This window comes from Hippoglossus hippoglossus, chromosome 12 (assembly GCF_009819705.1).
Source record: "Hippoglossus hippoglossus isolate fHipHip1 chromosome 12, fHipHip1.pri, whole genome shotgun sequence".
Taxonomy (NCBI): Eukaryota; Metazoa; Chordata; class Actinopteri; order Pleuronectiformes; family Pleuronectidae; genus Hippoglossus; species Hippoglossus hippoglossus.
The window spans coordinates 783,217-802,176 of record NC_047162.1 but is presented as its reverse complement, the minus strand read 5'-3'; the positions used below and the strand labels follow the sequence as shown (position 1 = coordinate 802,176).

Sequence of the window (18,960 nt, the reverse complement as noted above, 5' to 3'; positions counted from 1 at the left end):
GTGCTATGCAAATAAAATTTAAGTGAATTGTGTGTGTATGTGTGTGTGTGTATATATATAGACTATATTATACTAAATACAACACATTATAATTGTTATTGCTGTTATGATTATTATAATTGTGTGTACATATTATTGTTCTAATTGTATTATATCATGCTTATATTATAGTTCTTAATTATTGTTATAGTATTTTTTTATATTATGATTATTATTTTGTAATTTGTTGATTTGTTCTGTTACACATGACATCTATAGCACCTCTGTCCATATTTGCAGCTCTCTCTGAGGTTTCAAATTTCCTTTTATTTGTAGTTTTTCCTTAATCTTGTCATGGATTAAGAGCAGAGGATGTGCCACCATGTTAAAATCTGTGGGTCATGGTCACGATCCATGATCCACCATCGAGATCCACGATGCCTGGCTCTGCAAAGATATAGCACGAACACTCCAGGGAAGAAGTCAAGTCAGTAACATGTATTTATGAGACATTAATGTGATGAAGAGGGAGAGGAGGGAACAGATCAGAAATATGAACACTTGAACATACTGTCACTGAGATTGAAACGATTTTATTTTGATTTCTTTTAGTCTGGGCCATGTCCTATCTGCTCACATGAAGGAGGCAGGGTTCATAACCTAAACTGCAGCCAGCCACCAGAGGTTGATCAAGATGTTTGGCTTCGCTTTATATATATATATGCAATATGCAGACTATGATTGTGAGGTGTAGATCATTTGACCCATTTATTAATAAACAATGTATTGATTAAAGTTGCAGTGTGTAGAATTTGGTGACATCTAGTGGTGAAGATTCATGTTGCAGCTGAATACCCCTCACCTCACCCTCCCCTTCCAAACATGAAAGAGAACCTGTGGTGACCTTCAGTTTTCATAAAAACTCAAAGGGTGTTTAGTTTGTCCAGTTTGGGCTACAACAAGAAACATGGCGGCCTCCATAGAGAGGACCCCCCCCCCCCTAATATAAAGTATGTGTGAATATAAAGTATTTCAATATAAAAGGGCCCATTGTAGGGTTAATAAAACAACAATTTGTATAATTTAGATGAAACACACTTGTGAAAACATCACTAGGATTATTTTATATACAATTTCTGTCAATAGATCCCTTTCACCTAAATCTTACACACTGAACCTTTAAATCATAAATCACAACCCACAATTCTTTGGTAAAAAAGCATTTTTACAGTTTGCATTTTTCCAAATCAGAGATTTTCAAAGATTTTTAAACGGTACAGTTTTAGTTATTTACAATAATTGCGGTGGCCAGGGCTCTTACTAGTACTACTACTACTATTTTGAGAAATTATGTTGATTAGAATATGCTCCATTTGCTATATTGCTCCTGTGCCTATTTGTACAGACTATATAATTTAGATTTTTTAATGCAGGACTTTTGGCTCAATTGTAATGGAGCATATTTTACATTGCTGTAAAAAAGATGAGGGTCCTTTGTGATTGTCGTTACATTCCAACGGAAAGAAGATTGAGGGGAGATGTTCTGTTTCCTCTTGGTGTATTATAGGGACCCTGATAGGCCTCAACCTGGTCCTAAACCTAACCAGTTAGTTCTGACTCCCACATGATCAAACTCCTTCTAACGTTGACACCATCTGATGATGCTTGTGCACGATGAGCAATATTTGGTAGGAAATCTGTTACTCTCAGACAGCCTGATGGAAGACAGAGGCTGCTGGGAGGAGGGAGGGGTGGGGGGAGTGTCGCAGCCTCGTAGATGTGGATGGTGCAGCGCGGTTGCGCCATCGTTGGAGCAATAGGGAGGAGGACAGGGAGAACCCGTGTAGTCTGACCAAAAAGACGGATATTCTAGTTTCAGCTTTCGCACTTGCCCGATGTCGTCATTGGGAAACCACCATTGTGCAGCCTCGCCTCGCAAAAATGGATGAGCGCTGGTTTGACTTCCGGACTGATGCGGTAAGAGATCGTCGGACAAGCGATTCGGTTCCGTCGTGCACGGGGAGGATGCAGGAGATCCAGATCAAAAGATGAATATTACCTCCACAGCCTGCAAAGGTTGCTTTGCTGTCTGATTGATCTGACATTTGCTGCGACGGTCGTATGCGCGTGAAAAGGACTGTGCAGGTGTTCGGTAAAGCGTGTGTCATCCGGGCTGTGGACAAGTGTGTCGTTTGGTTTGTGGTATGTTCACGCACGGAGGGATGCGGTGGGTTACCGCTCCCATTCATTACTGCCCAGTGAAGTCATTTCCTCACCGGCTGGTGGACGAGTCTGCCCACGGGCTCGACCCGCTGGCAGCACCCCGGTGCGGGTCGCGGCTCCAGGCAGCAGCTCTCTCCGCAGCAGCAGCTCTCCGCGGGCACATCGCTCGGTTCGTTAGCTCGGCGAGTCAATGCGACGTTTGTTCGGTCTTGATGCTTCGATCTGCGACCCAAGTTCATTTCCTTCCAGGCAGGTCACTGCAAACCCTGCACTGTTACTGGTGTTGTGTGGGTTGCTGTGTTTTTGGTCAAGATTACACCAGCATATTGATGCTTCAGATCTATATAATGTGAACAGATAGGTTTCCTATTAACACATTTTGTATAAATAAGCAAGCTATGTGCTAGCTTGTGAGCGTTGCTATGCACACTGCGACAAGCACGATGTGGTTGCCTCGGGTGGCTTTCTGATCCCATGATCTTATAACTAATCAGACAAGGGTGTGATCCTAGAAGTGGAAGTTATCAGGACATCAAATTGTATGAAATGTGTCAGCTGTAACATTTTCCAACAAAATAAATCTAATAATCTTGTGCTATGGTGATCATCAGCTGATGACGTCAGAGGTTAGTGTAAAACCGTGAACGTGCATTGTAGAAGTTCAACCCATAGTCGAAGTTTAATCCTAATCTAGAGACAAACCTATCAAAAGCTTTTTGACGATTGAAAGTGCATCTGTGGCCCTCTCCCATACATTTTGATAGCCTGGTCTTGACATGGGACTGTAATTAACATACATGCTAAGCAAGTCTTGATGACCTTCATTTCACATTACATTTTTGCCATTAACCCATTCACACACACATTCATACAGTGCATTTATGCATCTATGAACACTTTGGCACACGGGGATCGATCGACCCACTCTATCCCTGAGCCATAGCTACCCGTAGGTGGTATTTGTTATCAAGTAAAAGTTCTCTATCAAAATGATATTATGACTTGTTGCCTGGAATTGTCCACCATGTTGCAACCGATATCAGATCACAAAGATGCAATTGCTTCTTTATGATCTGATGTTGGTTGGTGTGTTCAAATAATCAGTTTCAGCCACTGGCAGTGTGACACTGATCTATGGTACTATGTGTTGCTGATGTGTGAATCTTAATCTGCAGCAGAATATTGTAACACATTATTGGGCATTTTTACAAGGCATTTCAGGATTTCTTAGCTGCTTTCCTGATGTCTCTGTTCAGAGAGGGACAACGCTCAGTAAAAGTAATACATAAGTAAAGACACAATATAGACACATGGAAATTGAAAAAAAAATTGAAAATAACATACAATATAAACAGAACATATACCAGTTGACCAGGTTTTCACATATATGACACTGACATTGCACAATTAGATTAGTTAATAACCGAGGTAAGATACATATAGTAGTATATAGTAGTCAATCAATCAATCAATCAAATTTTATTTGTATAGCCCATATTCACAAATCACAGTTTGTCTCATAGGGCTTTAACAAGGTGTGACATCCTCTGCCCTTAACCCTCAACAAGAGGAAGGAAAAACTACTAAAAACCCTTTTAACAGGGTAAAAAGAAGGTAGAAACCTCAGAGAGAGCCACATGTGAGGGATCCCTCTCCCAGGACGGACAGAGGTGCAGTAGATGTCAAGTGTAAAGGAGAACATCACCAAGATAAGGGTATTAGCAGCATATGAACATTTAGCAGTCAATGTTTTTCATAATATGAGGAATTTTAACACATTTCAGACTAAAAGCTCTCTTTTTCATCTTGATATAAAACATCACAGCAACAAAACAATTGTTATGCTTTGAATTTGAAAACATATTTCCAACTAGGAAGCAAATCAATTATTGTTTTTGCCAAGATCAGCACCTCTGCTCTGTGTCTTTGTCTCAGTTCAATATGGGTGAAATGAAAATAATCAAATTATCCAAATGAGCCGGCTGTGATTTTGACCTGCAGTTTGGACTGGATGGTGTTTGAACTGGATGGTGTAGAGACCAGGGTTGGGCCATATATTCAAATTCATAAGATTTGAAAACAATGAATTTTGCCACTCTATATGCAAATAATCATGACAGTCAATAGTGTTTGTGAAGACCACATTATGGTTTTACCCAGATGTGTCCAATGCCCGGTGGCGGACTGCACATCGGAAGCACCGGGACGTTTCCCACTTGCCTGATGGTCTTTTTGGCCTTGAACTGATTAGCAATAATATCGAAAGCACAAATGAGTTGACAGACCTTTGAAATCCACCTATCTGGCAACCAACGTAATCACATCGGATGTGACGTCTCTCAGTGACGCACATAGTACCCAAATCATATTACAGTGCCACCACCTGAAATTGTTGTATAGCAGCCATTAGCAGCTGATCAATTTATAAATCACAGTCCACCTGGGAACGTTCACAAGCTAATCTACCTCATATCCCGCCCTCTTCACGCCCACATTCAACCATAAATGGTCAATGCAAAGAAACTAATGAATATTAAATTATCCTGCTGACCAATGGGTTTCCAAGGTGAACCTTCTGACACTGACATCGAGGTGTCAGACTGTGAGGGAACTTGTTATATCATCTTTTTGTATTTTAATCATCCAAAACTGCAGCATTATTAAATTCAGAGACAGCTGTGATCGCCTCAATCTATCAAATTTAACAGAATTCTATTTATAAGCTTGTGTTTGTACTGGGATGGTTCAGTTTCGTTGGTCGATCTAATACTGGACTCAGTTCAGCACAAAGATCTAAGACCACAGATCTATAGGATCTATTTCAGCTGATCAGTCATCGCTGAACCCTTCTTTCCTCCTCATCCTCCCATTCGCGTGCATCCATCAAGCAGCATTACGCACGAGTGTCACCGCATGTATTTCTATATTTAGAGCAATCGGACCGATTACTTCACACATCAGTGGATCCTAACCTCCACTCTGGGATATTATTTGGAAAAAGAAGTTTGAAAGTGAGATATTATTAAAAACTAATATTGACTTAAGTTGTTTTATCTCTTTTTCAAATGAAGGTTCTTATTGAACCTGTCGCGCGAGCACAGATAGCGCTGTTGCTTTCAATGTTAATGATGAAGTGGATCAATAATCTGCTTCAGCTCACCACTTCACGTCTGCATCGTCATTTTCCCGTCTCCAAAATGTTCGTACCCATGGGTCAGAGTTAGCGTGGAAGTGCGCACATTCTCCCGTCAAGTTTCTTTTTATAAATACCAATGTTTGCGCGAGAAGTGACGTACGCAAGTTTCAGGCCCCATTTTGTGCGTATGCAACGGTTATAAAGAGGCCCCTGGTGCTTTGCGTGAAAAGGGTGGCCTGGAAAGGAGTCAAATTCCCAGCCTGAATTATTGTCCCAGTCTGCCCCTGCCAATGACACTGTGTTTGTGTGTGTGTGTGCTGGTGTGTTGGCATGAGCAGAAAAGACGGATGAAGGAAAAGAGAGTGAGCGGAGTGAGAAGGGGCTGAAGGACTGAATGAATGTGTGCTGCTATAATGATTTCACTCGTTTAAGAGAAGTATGTCATTATGAGAGAGAGAGTGAGAGAGAGTCAGGATGGACTGAATGAATGAATATATATATAATATCAATATCATTTCATTTCGATGACATCCTGGTGTGGGGTGACACTAAAGAACAAGTGACTGAAAGAAGTTCTGGAACAGCGCCAAGAAACTTAAACTGAACCCCAAAAAATGCAACATAGGACTCGAGGAAATAAAATATCTGGGACACTCTATGTCCAAAGATGGACTGAAAATAGACCAAGGTGGAGGCAGTCAAGAATGTGCAGACTCCAGAGTGCAAAAAAACATGCAAAGATTCCTGGGAATGGTAACATATCTTGGGAAATGCATTTGTGTGAGGCTCACCTCTCACTGCCAGTGGATCATCTTTTGTCTTTAGGCCTATTTCCACTTGAGCACCTCGGAGTGGCCGCTGCCGCTTCCAGCAGTGAGCAACGGCAGCCACAATCTTTTTTCCAACTCACACTGCTCTGTCAATCTTGGGGTCCTTTACACTCCTCTGAAGATAAAGAAAGATGATTAGTCTCTCTCTCTGTCTCTCTCACACACACACACACACACCATGTCTCTTATTCTCCTGAAGAATTCCCTTGCCCCCTGTGCTGGGAAAGTTTGTTTCTGTGGTCAGATCAGGGTCAGTGTGTGTCTGTAAGTCACTTGTTGTTCTTTAGTTATCTAATGGACAGACGATGCAGAGTCAGGATCGATAATGTGTAAGATATTGAGATAACGTCTTTTAGGATTACTAATTAGAGGGACTTAAGTTATAAATGGGAAACATACTTGAGGAATGGTGTTCTCAAAGTGTTTTAAGTGTGCACTTCTTTGGCAGCCACTTTGCATCCACTTTAATGTTTGGAATATTCAAAGGGATCAGTCTTGCTTCCCTATGCCATTTTCTCTGCATGTATAAATGTATGTGACAGGCAATGGAGGGAAAGATTCTGTTTTGTCAACTTGTTTAAGACAAGCAAATGTACATGATATGATATCAATGGTATACTGTGAAACTGGGTTAGTCTAACTTGTCTAGGGACAAAGATGGTTTGCAAGTTGACCAGTTAGCAAGTTGTGCCAGTCAGAAAAAACAAACAAATCCATTCCTCACTATCTGTGGCTTTGGGTACATCCACATTTGCAGAGCTGTTGTCATGAAAATCCTCAAAATATTGTGCTGTAGTGACCTTGGTGTGAAGGTCCTGCCAATACATGCACTGGACGAATCACTAATCATTCTCAGCTGTCGGCAGTGACTTCTCACCCTGTTTTTAGCTTAGCATCAGATAACAGATAACCAGACTTGCTGGAAAACCTTTGGACACACATCGATGTCATAAGAGCATCTAAGGAATAAACCATCTTTGAGAAAATGTATTCATTATTCAACATGCACTTGACTTTCTATATACTGCAGCCAGCTATGGCTATGGTATGGCCACTTGAAGAAAAACGAAATACAATAAAATACAATGTTGGGCAGCTTTCATTTTGATTTTGAAAACAGGAACAATTATAAATGATTACAATAATTGCTTTTTCTTTGGCTAACTTAGAATGGTTAAGGATAGTAATTAAGTCAAGCACACACACTACTGGTGTATTGCTGAAGGAACCTGAATAATAACGCAATGTCTTCTCTTTGCAGTGCCACGGGTCACAGAGCACAAAACAGCAAAGCCCATTGAGTGAATTATAATGGAGCTTGCTACCCATTCTTAGCATGACGCTAAGCATCACTACCTTTGTTTTGAACACAGTGTACAGTTACTTAGTATGAGCAGGAGAGAGGCATCTAACCTAATTTTGGTAATAACAACATAGTGAAAGACATGGTCATCTGTTTTTTTTTACTCTCCTCACTGACCTTGCTATTTAGTGTTCTTTGGCATACATTATGTTACATCCTCCTGCAAGTGTTCCATGGTACACTTTACAAAAAGCGTAGTATATAATAGACCTCCCTGTAGATATTGAATTATCTAATAAAAGGTCAAATCTAAATTAATGTCAATAATACAACCGTCTTAAGCATTTGATCACAAGCTCTTGAATTGTAAAACATGGGAGTTCAAGTACTATCTATAATTCTTTGCATGGTTTCAATGATCCAGTCAGTACAAACAATAAAGAGAGCAAAACATTTTGAGTGAACCAGATACACACTTACATATATGGAGGACAAATACACATCCTTTAAAATTAAAGCAGTGTATCAAATAAAAAGAATGTTTTTATCAAACAATGCTTAGTTTTTGCTGATTAATCTTTAAAAAATGTGATTCATTTCACCTGATTTGAGTCACTACCTGTGTGAAGCCTCATTTGAACTGTACTACAGCAGTATTGAAGACTGAATAAATTGAGCACCTACTAAATATTAATGAAAATAGTCATGTGTAATGATGACGTGGTTACAATTTAACTTGATCAATTTTATTTGATATATTTTTTAATAATGTTGAGGATTAAGGTAAATCATACACCTCAGTGTAGTGTTTTCAAATTCAAATTATCAGCGATTCTAATTTTGTAGTTTGTGCCTTGATGCATTTAAATAGCAGATAAATAACCAGACCTTTTATAAAACACGCTTATTTGAGACTTGGATTTGTCCTGTTTTGTACATTAATTTAACTGTAAATAACAACAAAACTACAAATGTGTGGGTGTTTGTATTTCATGCATTGTATTAACCTACTAAGGGCTGTATGTGTTGGTGTGTCTTAATTGTGGTGGCTAGGTGCCAACACATTACTGTAATCATTCAACCTGTTCATTTTTGGCACTTAAAACATCCCCCCTTGATTACTTTTATAACTTTTAATGTTTAGTCAAGTAAAAAAAAAAATAAAAAAGGTACAATTATACTCTTTTTTCCCTACTGTACTGAAAATATTCCAGCCATAAGCAGTATATGGATGGAATCATCCCATATTATGACCCCCTAACCAAAGTATAAATTGTACCCTTGCATTCCTGTCAATGACAGTTTTTAAACAGTTATTGCAATTCTCTTGTATAGACTCAATTTTCACAGAAGGCAGTTAGAATAAAAACAGTAGAACAGTTTCTCCCTGTTTATGTCGCAAAATTTCCTAAAACTCAACAATGAAAAAGAAATAATTGTATTTGGCAGTACAGATTAGCAACTCATTGTTGCCGCTCACCTAAAAGACAACAGATTACACACAAAGGAGCACGTTACCTTAACACTTTTGGAGTTTCAGGGGTAAGCAGCGTTGAAGCCAAATCCAATACAAGTGAAGTAAATGGAACCCCTTCTTCAGACGGAAAAAAACAACGGAAAAAAATGCCTCCATACTGTTCTTCATATTGTTCTTCTTCTTCCTCACACACTTGATCTTAGCCAGATACAAATGCATCTATTTTATAACATTTTATCTCTCTTAATCTTTTTATCTCTTATTCTACTCCTTGATTTTTTTTAAATTTTGTTTCTGTTATGTTTTCCTTCTGATGTTCCTCAACAGCATCTTGATTAATCTATCTCTGTGTACAACAGGTGCTTTATAAATAAAATTGGGCTGCCTTGAGGAACACACACTGTTGAGAGAAGAGGAAGAAGAATTAGGGCTGAGGAGAACACCGTAGATGGCGGTAATGCACGTTGACGTCGGTTGCCACCCTTCAATAAACTAAACGTAGAAGAAGACCTGGACATTGGTTGCCAACCGCCAATAAACTGAACAAAAATAAGTAAATTCCTCAACTCCTTGCTCCAATACAGTAGTAGTACATACTAGTACATACAGTATACAGCTGAAAAGAGATATCCCCTCTTTAAAAAAATCCCAGTATGGCCTGGTTTTCCTTCTGCTTTAGGTTAGTGATGTTTGCAGGGGTGGGGACCACATAGAATCAAAATGAAAATTGAGACAGTATAGACAACAAAACCTCACATAACATTATAATAATTGTATATTATAGTAAAGGTGAGTCGGTGTGCAGTGTGAATGTGGATGTTGGGGGAGGGTTCTGGACAGGATGAATGGATTTTCCAGGGTGTTCAGTGCCAGTGGTGCAGTGTTGCAGTGCAGAGTTGAGCTTCATAGAAAACACCCTCAATGCACCATAAAAGCCAGTGCTGACTATGCTCAGTGACCATAAGTAACACTGCTACTCTTCCACTGGAGCAGTTGCATCCCTTACCCCCCATAGTCATTCACTATATATGAAAGGAGATACCAGTTTGATGCAGTAATCAGCTCTTAATACACTATGTTACTGATTTAAGTGTGCCATCTGAAAAGTCTGCAGACCAGAATGTGAAGCTAGAGTAACACTCACTTCCAGTAACCAAGTACATTTTCTATCTCCAGCCATCCTACAAAAAGGCCTTTTTTATTTTTTAACATATACTGTAGGATAGGTTATAAACCCCTTGTTGTTAGCGGAAGGGACATCAAAGACCAAACTAGAAAGTTAAAATATGCGTCAAATACATTTTTCTCAAAGATGGTTTCTTTGTCATTTTAGCTAATTGTTATGACGTATGTATAAGTTCTCATTTTCTAGTAAGTTTTGTTCTTATTATTGTGATGCTCTTAAAACAGGGTGAACATCATAGACGGATGAGAGTAACACAATTGGTCAAGCATGTGTATCAGCAGTATCTCAGTACCGAGGCTCCATCTCCATATCGCTACAGCAGAGACAGCGTTTGTATCTGGGATATTTTGGCTTAATTTGTACATAGTGGGAGAAAGTGGAGATGCTCGGGGTGGCTGAAGCTCGGGAGGCAGAGCTGGTCTTCCAGTAACAAGAGGTTAGTCACTGTCTAGACCTATAGCAGCATAACTAAGAGCAGGTCTAAGACAAGCCTGGACCGGTTCTAACTATAAGCTTTATCGTAAAGGAAGGTTTTAAGCCTACTCTTAAACGTACAGATGGTGTCTGCCTCCCGAACTGAAAGTGGGAGATGATTCCACAGGAGAGGAGCTTGATAGCTGAAAGCTCTGGCTCCTACTCTACTTTTAGAGACTTTAGGGACGACAAGTAAGCCTGAATTCTGGGAGCGCAGTGCTCTAGTGGGTTGATAAGGTACTATCAGCTCTTTAAGGTATAATGGTGCCATATTATTAAGGGTCTTGAAGGTGAGGAGGAGAATTTTAAATTCTATTCTAGATTTAACTGGAAGCCAGTGTAGCGAAGCTAATACAGGAGAAATGTGGTCTCTTTTCTTTGTTCTTGTCAGGACTCGTGCTGCAGCATTTTGGACAAGCTGCAGAGTCTTTAACGACTTACTGCTGGAGCCTGATAATAAGGAATTACAATAATCAAGTCTGGATGTAACAAAGGCGTGGACTAATTTTTCTGCATCTTTTTGAGACAGGACATGTCTGATTTTTGAGATATTACGCAAGTGGAAGAAGGCGGTCCTTGAAATTTGAGAAGTGAGAATTAAAGGACAAATCGGGATCAAAGATCACTCCCAAGTTCCTGACTGTTTCATTGGAAGCAAGGGCAATGTCGTCTAGCGCAGCTATATCATTAGATAATGTATCTCTAAGGTGTTTAGGGCCAAGTATTAGAACCTCTGTTTTATCTGAGTTTAACAAGAGAAAATTGCGGGTCATCCAGGTTTTTATGTCCTTGAGACATGCTTGGAGTTTAGTTAATTGATTACATTGTTCAGGTTTTATTGACAAGTATAACATCACAGAGTATAAGGGCACCACCACAGAGATCACCAACCCCACCACCACCCTGCCTGTACAGCTCAACCAATTCTACGCCCACTTCGAGACCTCCAGCAGCAACACACTGGGAAGGCACTCACACACCCAGACCACACAACCCCCCTCTTAAAGCACTGTACTTGTAGCGGAAGGCAAAGTGCAAATATCATGTACAGGACTGTATATGACAAATATAACACTTTGAATTTTGAACTTTAAAACCTTCCTTTATGATAAAGCTTATAGTTAGAGCCGGTCCAGGTTTGTCTTAGACCTGCTCTTAGTTATGCTGCTATAGGTCTAGAATGTCGGGGGACACATGACACATGGAGCTTCTCTTTCCAGATTCTCTTCCCTCTTCTCCCTCCTTATCAAATCCAAGAAATTAGTATCTCATCAATACATGTTACTGACTTGACTTCTCCCCCGGAGTCCCTTTGCCTTATCGTTCGCAGATCCAGGGCCACATCGTGGATTATGATGGTGCATCACGAACAGCAAGACTGCTTGATATACAATATTTCTACTCAGATACTCTACCATTACTGACAATAATCCATCAATTCATTGACCTTCCATTATGCTGATAAAACCCTTATCTTTCTGAACTTCTCCTTTACACTTGACATCTATTGCACTTCTGTCCGTCCTGGGAGAGGGATCCCTCACATGTGGCTCTCTCTGAGGTTTCTACGTTCTTTTTACCCTGTTAAAAGGTTTTTTTAGTAGTTTTTCCTTACTCCTGTTGAGGGTTAAGGGCAGAGGATGTCACACCTTGTTAAAGCCCTATGAGACAAATTGTGATTTGTGAATATGGGCTATACAAATAAAATCTGATTGATTGATTGATACTGTTGATGTTGCTGCAAAATTCATTAAAAATCATTTATTCTAAACTTCAAGTAGGAAATACCTTTAGTAGTCCCGGGAATAATGTCAATTTTTTTGAAGAAGCTCCGAATGCTTTGTAGTTCAGTTTTAAGGAAAAATAGATCACAGAGCTCCCAGTTCTGCCTTGGTTTGCTAATATAAGGGATTGTAGCGTAGTTAAGATGATCGCTCTCTTTCCTCTTCTCCCTCTTCATCACATTAATGTCTCAAAAATACATGTTACTGACTTGACTTCTCCCATGGAGTCCTTGTGCTTTATCATTGCAAATCCAGGGTTGCAGCTACGGCCACATTGTGGATCAAGATTCTGATTGTGGATTGTGGTGGCCGCTGATCCTGGATTATGATATACAATTACATTGCTTAGCTATACACATATATATATATCTGTGTATATATGCTTATTCATTGCTGGCAATACCACTGCTATCATTACAATTGTCATTGCTGCTCCCTTCATCTCTTACTGTCATCTGCTTCTGTATAGATTCTTAAAACATTTCTCCATTTTTCCATTTATGATAGACACTGACACTCTTGCTGAGGGTCAAGGGCAGAGGATGTTGTACCTTGTTAAGCAGAGAGAGAGAGAGAGAGAGAGAGAGAGAGAGAGAGAGAGAGAGAGAGAGAGAGAGAGAGAGACCCAGACCAAAGTCATCTGAGTACTATGTTACACAAAACCTGCTGCTGAATCAGAACACCAATACAAACTTCTATGGACAAATCCGTCAACATGTTTCCTCATGGAAGCTTAAATTGGCAATATTTACATATGATGTAATCTTTTTGTACATATTGTCAATTTTGTTTAATATTTCATAATTGGTGTAGTAGGGGCGGCTCTGGCTGAGTGGTAGAGTGATGTCCTCCAGCATGAAGGTCGGCAGTTTGATCCCCAGTCTTCCTCATCTGCATGCCGAAGTGTCCTTGGGCAAGATGCTGAACTCCGAATTGCCCCTCATAGAACAAAAAAGTGCTGCTAATGGATGCACTGTATGAATGGTTGTGTGAATGGGTGAATGGCAAACTGTAATGTAAAGCGCTTCGGTCATTAAGACTACTAGTACGTTTTTTAATGTCTGCACAAATGTCACTGACAGAAATTCTTTGTTTTCTCTCCAGGTGAAATCAACATTACAGCAACTTGATGGAGATAAATAGAGGATTCCCTTTAAGATGACACGTACAGACCCACCTGACATACTCCTATCAACTGTGCATCGAGATATTAAAGTGATTCCCATTTCTTCCCACTTCGAGTCCTTACAATGTGATGCTATAAATTTCAGCACACTGGAGGACAGTAAGAGTAACATCAATAAAAGGCACTGCCATACCTTTGACTGTAAGTCATTGGATTTCCCAAAATCACACAAATATTCAATGGAGTCCCCATACAGGAAGGCTGATAAGCATGCAGCCAACCAAGATGTTGCCTGGAATGCTTTGGGCCAGCAACAGAGATACCGCTTTTCTGCTCCAGACATTTTTAGCCATAGGTTAACTTCTCAACCAATGGCTGCTGATATAGCCAGTGAGTTAGTTGTCTCTGAACAAAAAAGAAGGACAAGGTCAAAGAGTGCCCCCCGGGTCCAGACCAGTCTCACTCCTGTGTCTTTTGAAGGGTGCTCATCTTCAGGGAGAAAGGGTAGAGAATCCCAAAGGGCTGCAAGAGACTCTCGCTGGAGACCAGAAGTATCCCCACGTAGGGAATCATCATATGCGGCAACTAGGGCCCATATGCATGAAGTACATCCCATTAAGTTACAGCCTCAAATGGGTGACAGCAGTGGATATTCACCTCACTTTGCTGCTGATAATTCAGAGGATGGAGTACTAGATAAACCAGCAACTAGCCCTCATGTTAGGTGTCGGGTGGACATCAAACCTGATGACGCAGCATTACATCATTCAGGACCGAAACAGTGTAAATCTCAAGTGGACATACAATGGCAGAGGCACCACAGTGGGGCGAGTAGGAGTCTCACTGTACCACGCCATTTCTCCTACTCTAGAACACCAACTCCCACTGACTCATTAGGTACAGAGAGTAGGCAAACTTATCCATATTCCCGCAGCTTGCCAAATAGTTACTTACAACCCATGGATATTCACTCACAAAGAATGCCCTCATCAAGTGATTACTATGGAAGGGAAAGAAGAGCTCATTCCAGTCCTAATGTGCCAACCAAGTTCTTTTATGCAGACAACCCAGGAAGATATGTTACTACTGTTCCTCCTCAACCAAGTTCTTACTTTCAGGACGAACGTTACACACCAGGACAAACATATACTCCAAAAGTGCAATATGTGCAAGATCCAAGGACTCGAACTTTGCATGCTGTAGCTACAAGACCATATTATCCTGAAATGGAGTCCTATCCATACTCTGTGAAGACAGGATATCCCAAACCCTATACAGCAAATGAACCAGGGCCGTACATCATACAGACACCTCCAACTAGAATATTTTATGGGGATGATCCAAGGTCTTATCAAATCCAGACTGCTCCACCAAGGTTTTATTATTCCAGTGACATGTATGCAATTCCACCTGAGCACCATATCCCAGCAAGGGCATATTATACAGAGGGCCGAAGACATGCTCGAGTTGTCCAGGCTCAAACTGATGATTGGTATGGTTCAGATGCATCTGGTTATTCCACCAATCCTGCCTCTTATGTATCTCAAGTCACTCCAACCAGAGTTCAGCAAGAGCCTGTGTTAACACCTTGGTATACCAGCCCATGTGTAGAAACTCAAAGAATTGGCGCAGATTCTAAATCTTACTCAAGGTCCTGGGATAATATTCTTAACTATCATGTAGAGAAGGAACAACCTCTTCCTGTGCAGCGGGGTCAGAGCTATGATGATCTTCTGGACTCCAGGAAGCCTGCAGAAGCCACAGGTGACAAACCTCAACCAGTGGTAGTTAATCTCTCTAGTTCCCCAAGACGCTATGCAGCCTTATCAATGTCAGATAACTCACTCGTTGACAAAAGCCCAACAGAGATTTCAAAGAGCAGTACCAGTAAACTCTGGTTTGTAACTCCAGAAATAACAATCACTGATAATGACATTCGAACAGGGAACCTTAATAAGGCTGAAGGTAGGTCCGCTAGTTGGGACATTCTTGACTCCAGAAGCACCAAGGGTCCAGAACTGTCTCACTGTGACTTTGAAAGCTCAACCAAAGAGAAGACACATGACAATGCCTCACTGCAGCAAAGCCTAGAACAACTTGATGAACTTCTGGCAGATCTTGTGACAGATTACAAGCCACCTAGTAGAAGGGCAAGCGAGGACATTTTGGATCAACTTAAAAAGTTAATTGATGAGGAAGAAGCAGTATCTCTGTCCAGAAAAAGTTCAAAGGCAGGTACAGAGGAACCAGCTCCTCTTGACAAGCAGCCAACCTCAATAAGAATAAATCCTGATCCTTTTCAAGAGATGGATGGGGCCAGTGATGCAATGAAGAGTGCAGATGAGTGCTCCCCCGATCAGAGCCCAGATGAGGATGATACAATGATGTGCTCAAACAACAGATGTCGGAGGACAGAAACCCTCTTCAATGCTTGCTTATATTTTAAATCCTGCCACAGCTGCTATACCTACTACTGCTCTCGAAACTGTCGCAGAGAGGACTGGGACATTCATAAAGAAAGCTGCCTGTATGGAAGAATTGGAAGCACATGCCGTCACATCATCAAACACTGCCGTGAAACTGTTGAAGTCCACAAAGCCTTCTCCCGGATTGCCAAAGTTGGCTACCTTTCTCGAGGTAGAGGAGTTCTCTTCCTTGGTTTTCCAAACCCGGCATCATCCAGTAATTTCCTGCAGTATGGCCTGGATAGTCTACTTATGTCTCCTACATATCTGTCCCTTCGAGAGCTTGATAGCTTCAAGGACAACCTAGGGGAGTACTGTAAGGAGCTGCAGCAAGCTGGTAAAGAGTATGACCCAAATGAATGCTTCATCTTGAATGTATCAATTGCTGTTGGTGACCAATTGGCTGATGGGCCATCACCAAGGAACCAAGCTCCAACTGTCAGAAAATATGCAAAGGTTGCTCTGGCTTCTTTTAGCCCTGAGCGAAAGGTTCACAAGAAAGAAAGTGACATGGAAACACTCATACTGACTCCACCCCCAGGAACAGCAGATATCGACAAAGACGGAGAGGAAGGCAGAAAGGCCAGGGAAATCTGTTTTATCAATATACAGCGAGAGTTAAGAATTCGAGGGGTTTTTCTACGCCATGAATACCCACAGGTGTATCAACAGCTGTGTGAGTTTGTGGAATGCAACAGAAGGTTCACACCCACGACTATTTATCCCATTGACAAAAGGACTGGTAAACAGTTTCTGTGCATGATTATGGCTGCCTCTGAACCCAGGACATTGGACTGGGTAGGGGCCCCGCATCTCCTTGATGACATTATTTAAGTATACCTTTTGTTGTAAGTATATATGTATAGAAATACATATATATTGTTACGCATATTTAGATATCAATTAATTATAAACATTTGTAGACAAATATTTTGTTATGAAATTTAGTATTAGTATTAGTCTTTATCAGAATAATTCCTGTCAGGTGGAGAATGAGTACAGTACACACAATTTATTTTATCTTTTTAAAGGGTTATGTACTGTTACAACACATTTCCTTTAGAGGGATAACAAACAATTTTGGTTTTGATTTTTTTAATTATTATTACCAACTACTATATGTTCTTCATAGCTTAGTCTCTTTTAATTTCTTCACATATCTATACATACTTCAATGATATGCCATTCAGAAAAAAACATTATTTTCTTAGTTACATAAGTACTTTCTATGCAAAGATGCTATTTGAGTTAGTACCACATTCCTGTACAAGGATTTCTTTTATGATATTATTTGATATTAAATTATATTATATTATATTATATTCAGATAAAATGTTGGAACCTTTGGTTGCAACTGAAATCCTCATCATAAGAAAATGATGAAAATGGAAAAGAGACTACTTTAAACATCTATAATCGTTGCTTGGGTAAGAATATGTTATTGAGAGTTGACCTTTTCTTCCCTACTGAGTCTAATGGCATACTTTGGAGGTGAATTTCTGTAGTTTTGTAATAATGCAAAGCAGAATCTGGAGCAGTGCTGAACTTGACAGCAACCTCCCCGATAGATATAAAATGGTGCCAGTTACCAGTCACACAATGTGTCGGCCTGTACTGTTTAGTTTTCAACACTGTGAATAGTAAGAGTTATCTATTACAAAAAGAAAACTTGGTATGATACCAAAAATCATGCAATTTCCTAGAACACTGAAGTTGTATTTTTCAATATGTTTGCAAATTAAAATATATGAATTAGGAGCAGAAGTTATTGTCCTTAGAACATGTTGAGCCAGATTTGGCACAGTAGCTATATGGTATGTAAATGCTTGAAGATGACATTTGTTGTGTATTTGTGCTGCACTAGATTTATTATGTGTGATTTATGCTGCCCATTTTTTTGTTTTAGAAAATCAGAACCATTAGATTTTTCAGTGATTGAAGAAGTTTTAGAAACATTTATCAATGCAACTTAGCCATGTTGCCTGGTTCTTTTTAGTATACTTTACATTTCTTGATTTTATTTTTGTAGCATCCTAAATCCCATATTTCCTAACAGCATACTGATGATGATATGAAACGTACAGCTGAGTAATTGAAAATCAACAGTCTAGCTGGAACATACTATATGTTTGAAATATTCAAACTTCTCAAAACTGACCTAATTTAACAAATGACCCATCTGGAACATGGGCAGGAGCATTACAGCTCTCGGTCCTTATCGAAAATGAATAAGCTGTTTTCTCACAGTTGTCGATCATGTTTCCCCATTTAAACCTTTTTCCTTGTTAAATCAGCATAGCTTACAGTTTTCAAGGCAACATATAATGAAACTTGAAGAAGCACATACAGTATATATTTGAAAATTTGTTTTTGGCTGACAGGATGTGCTGTACAGATTCAGTGAAAATTTGCTGACTGCATGTGATTCTGTTTTCTATGCTCTGATCTCATTTAAAATGATACTGGTGATAGTAACTTGCTTGACAAATGGACTTGTGAAAGTGAAAACTACTATGCTGTGTATGTAAAATCAAATGAATTTTACATTTTGTTAGTTGTTCAAATCAAAAGGCAACGAAAATGAGACCTCACATGTCGAGAAAATCCTATAATCTTGTATTTTTTATACTTTCAACGTATGTGACTGAGTGTGTCTATTTATAAAACATATCTAATAAATGGAATGGAACTCTGTTCTGAGGTCTGCCAGCTGAGTCATTAATGTTTTAATTTCAGAGGAGAGATGTACTCTTTGTACAGCATTTAGTTTACTTAAATTTTATATAATTAAAGAGATAATGAGATCATTAATGAAAAATTGTTTTTGTACTGTAGGGTCTGTTAATTTAATTATTAAATGTATCAATTAGAATATACAAATGGACACTTGATGATGTGCTTTCTGATACTAATTCCCAAGGGAAGCATATTTTAAGTTAAAAGTATATATCCCAGCCCAGAACTTTGTGGAACTCTG

The 18,960-nt window shown here is 39.7% G+C and overlaps 1 protein-coding gene across 5 annotated transcripts; it reads left to right on the top strand.

Annotated features, from left to right (window-relative positions):
- Positions 1-1,737: 1,737 nt before the first annotated feature.
- Positions 1,738-18,677, top strand: ajm1 (apical junction component 1 homolog). 5 transcript variants are annotated; one of them, XM_034602735.1, is made up of 3 exons: positions 1,992-2,055; positions 9,308-9,402; positions 13,497-18,677. In XM_034602735.1, exon 3 carries the CDS (start codon positions 13,551-13,553, stop codon positions 16,815-16,817), a length of 3,267 nt encoding a protein of 1,088 aa, XP_034458626.1. In that variant the 5' UTR covers positions 1,992-2,055; positions 9,308-9,402; positions 13,497-13,550; the 3' UTR covers positions 16,818-18,677. The 5 variants fall into 5 exon arrangements, with proteins under 5 accessions (XP_034458622.1, XP_034458623.1, XP_034458626.1 ...); XM_034602731.1 differs by lacking the exons at positions 1,992-2,055; positions 9,308-9,402 and adding an exon at positions 1,738-1,956; XM_034602732.1 differs by lacking the exon at positions 9,308-9,402 and having other exon boundaries at positions 1,972-2,055.
- Positions 18,678-18,960: the final 283 nt, after the last annotated feature.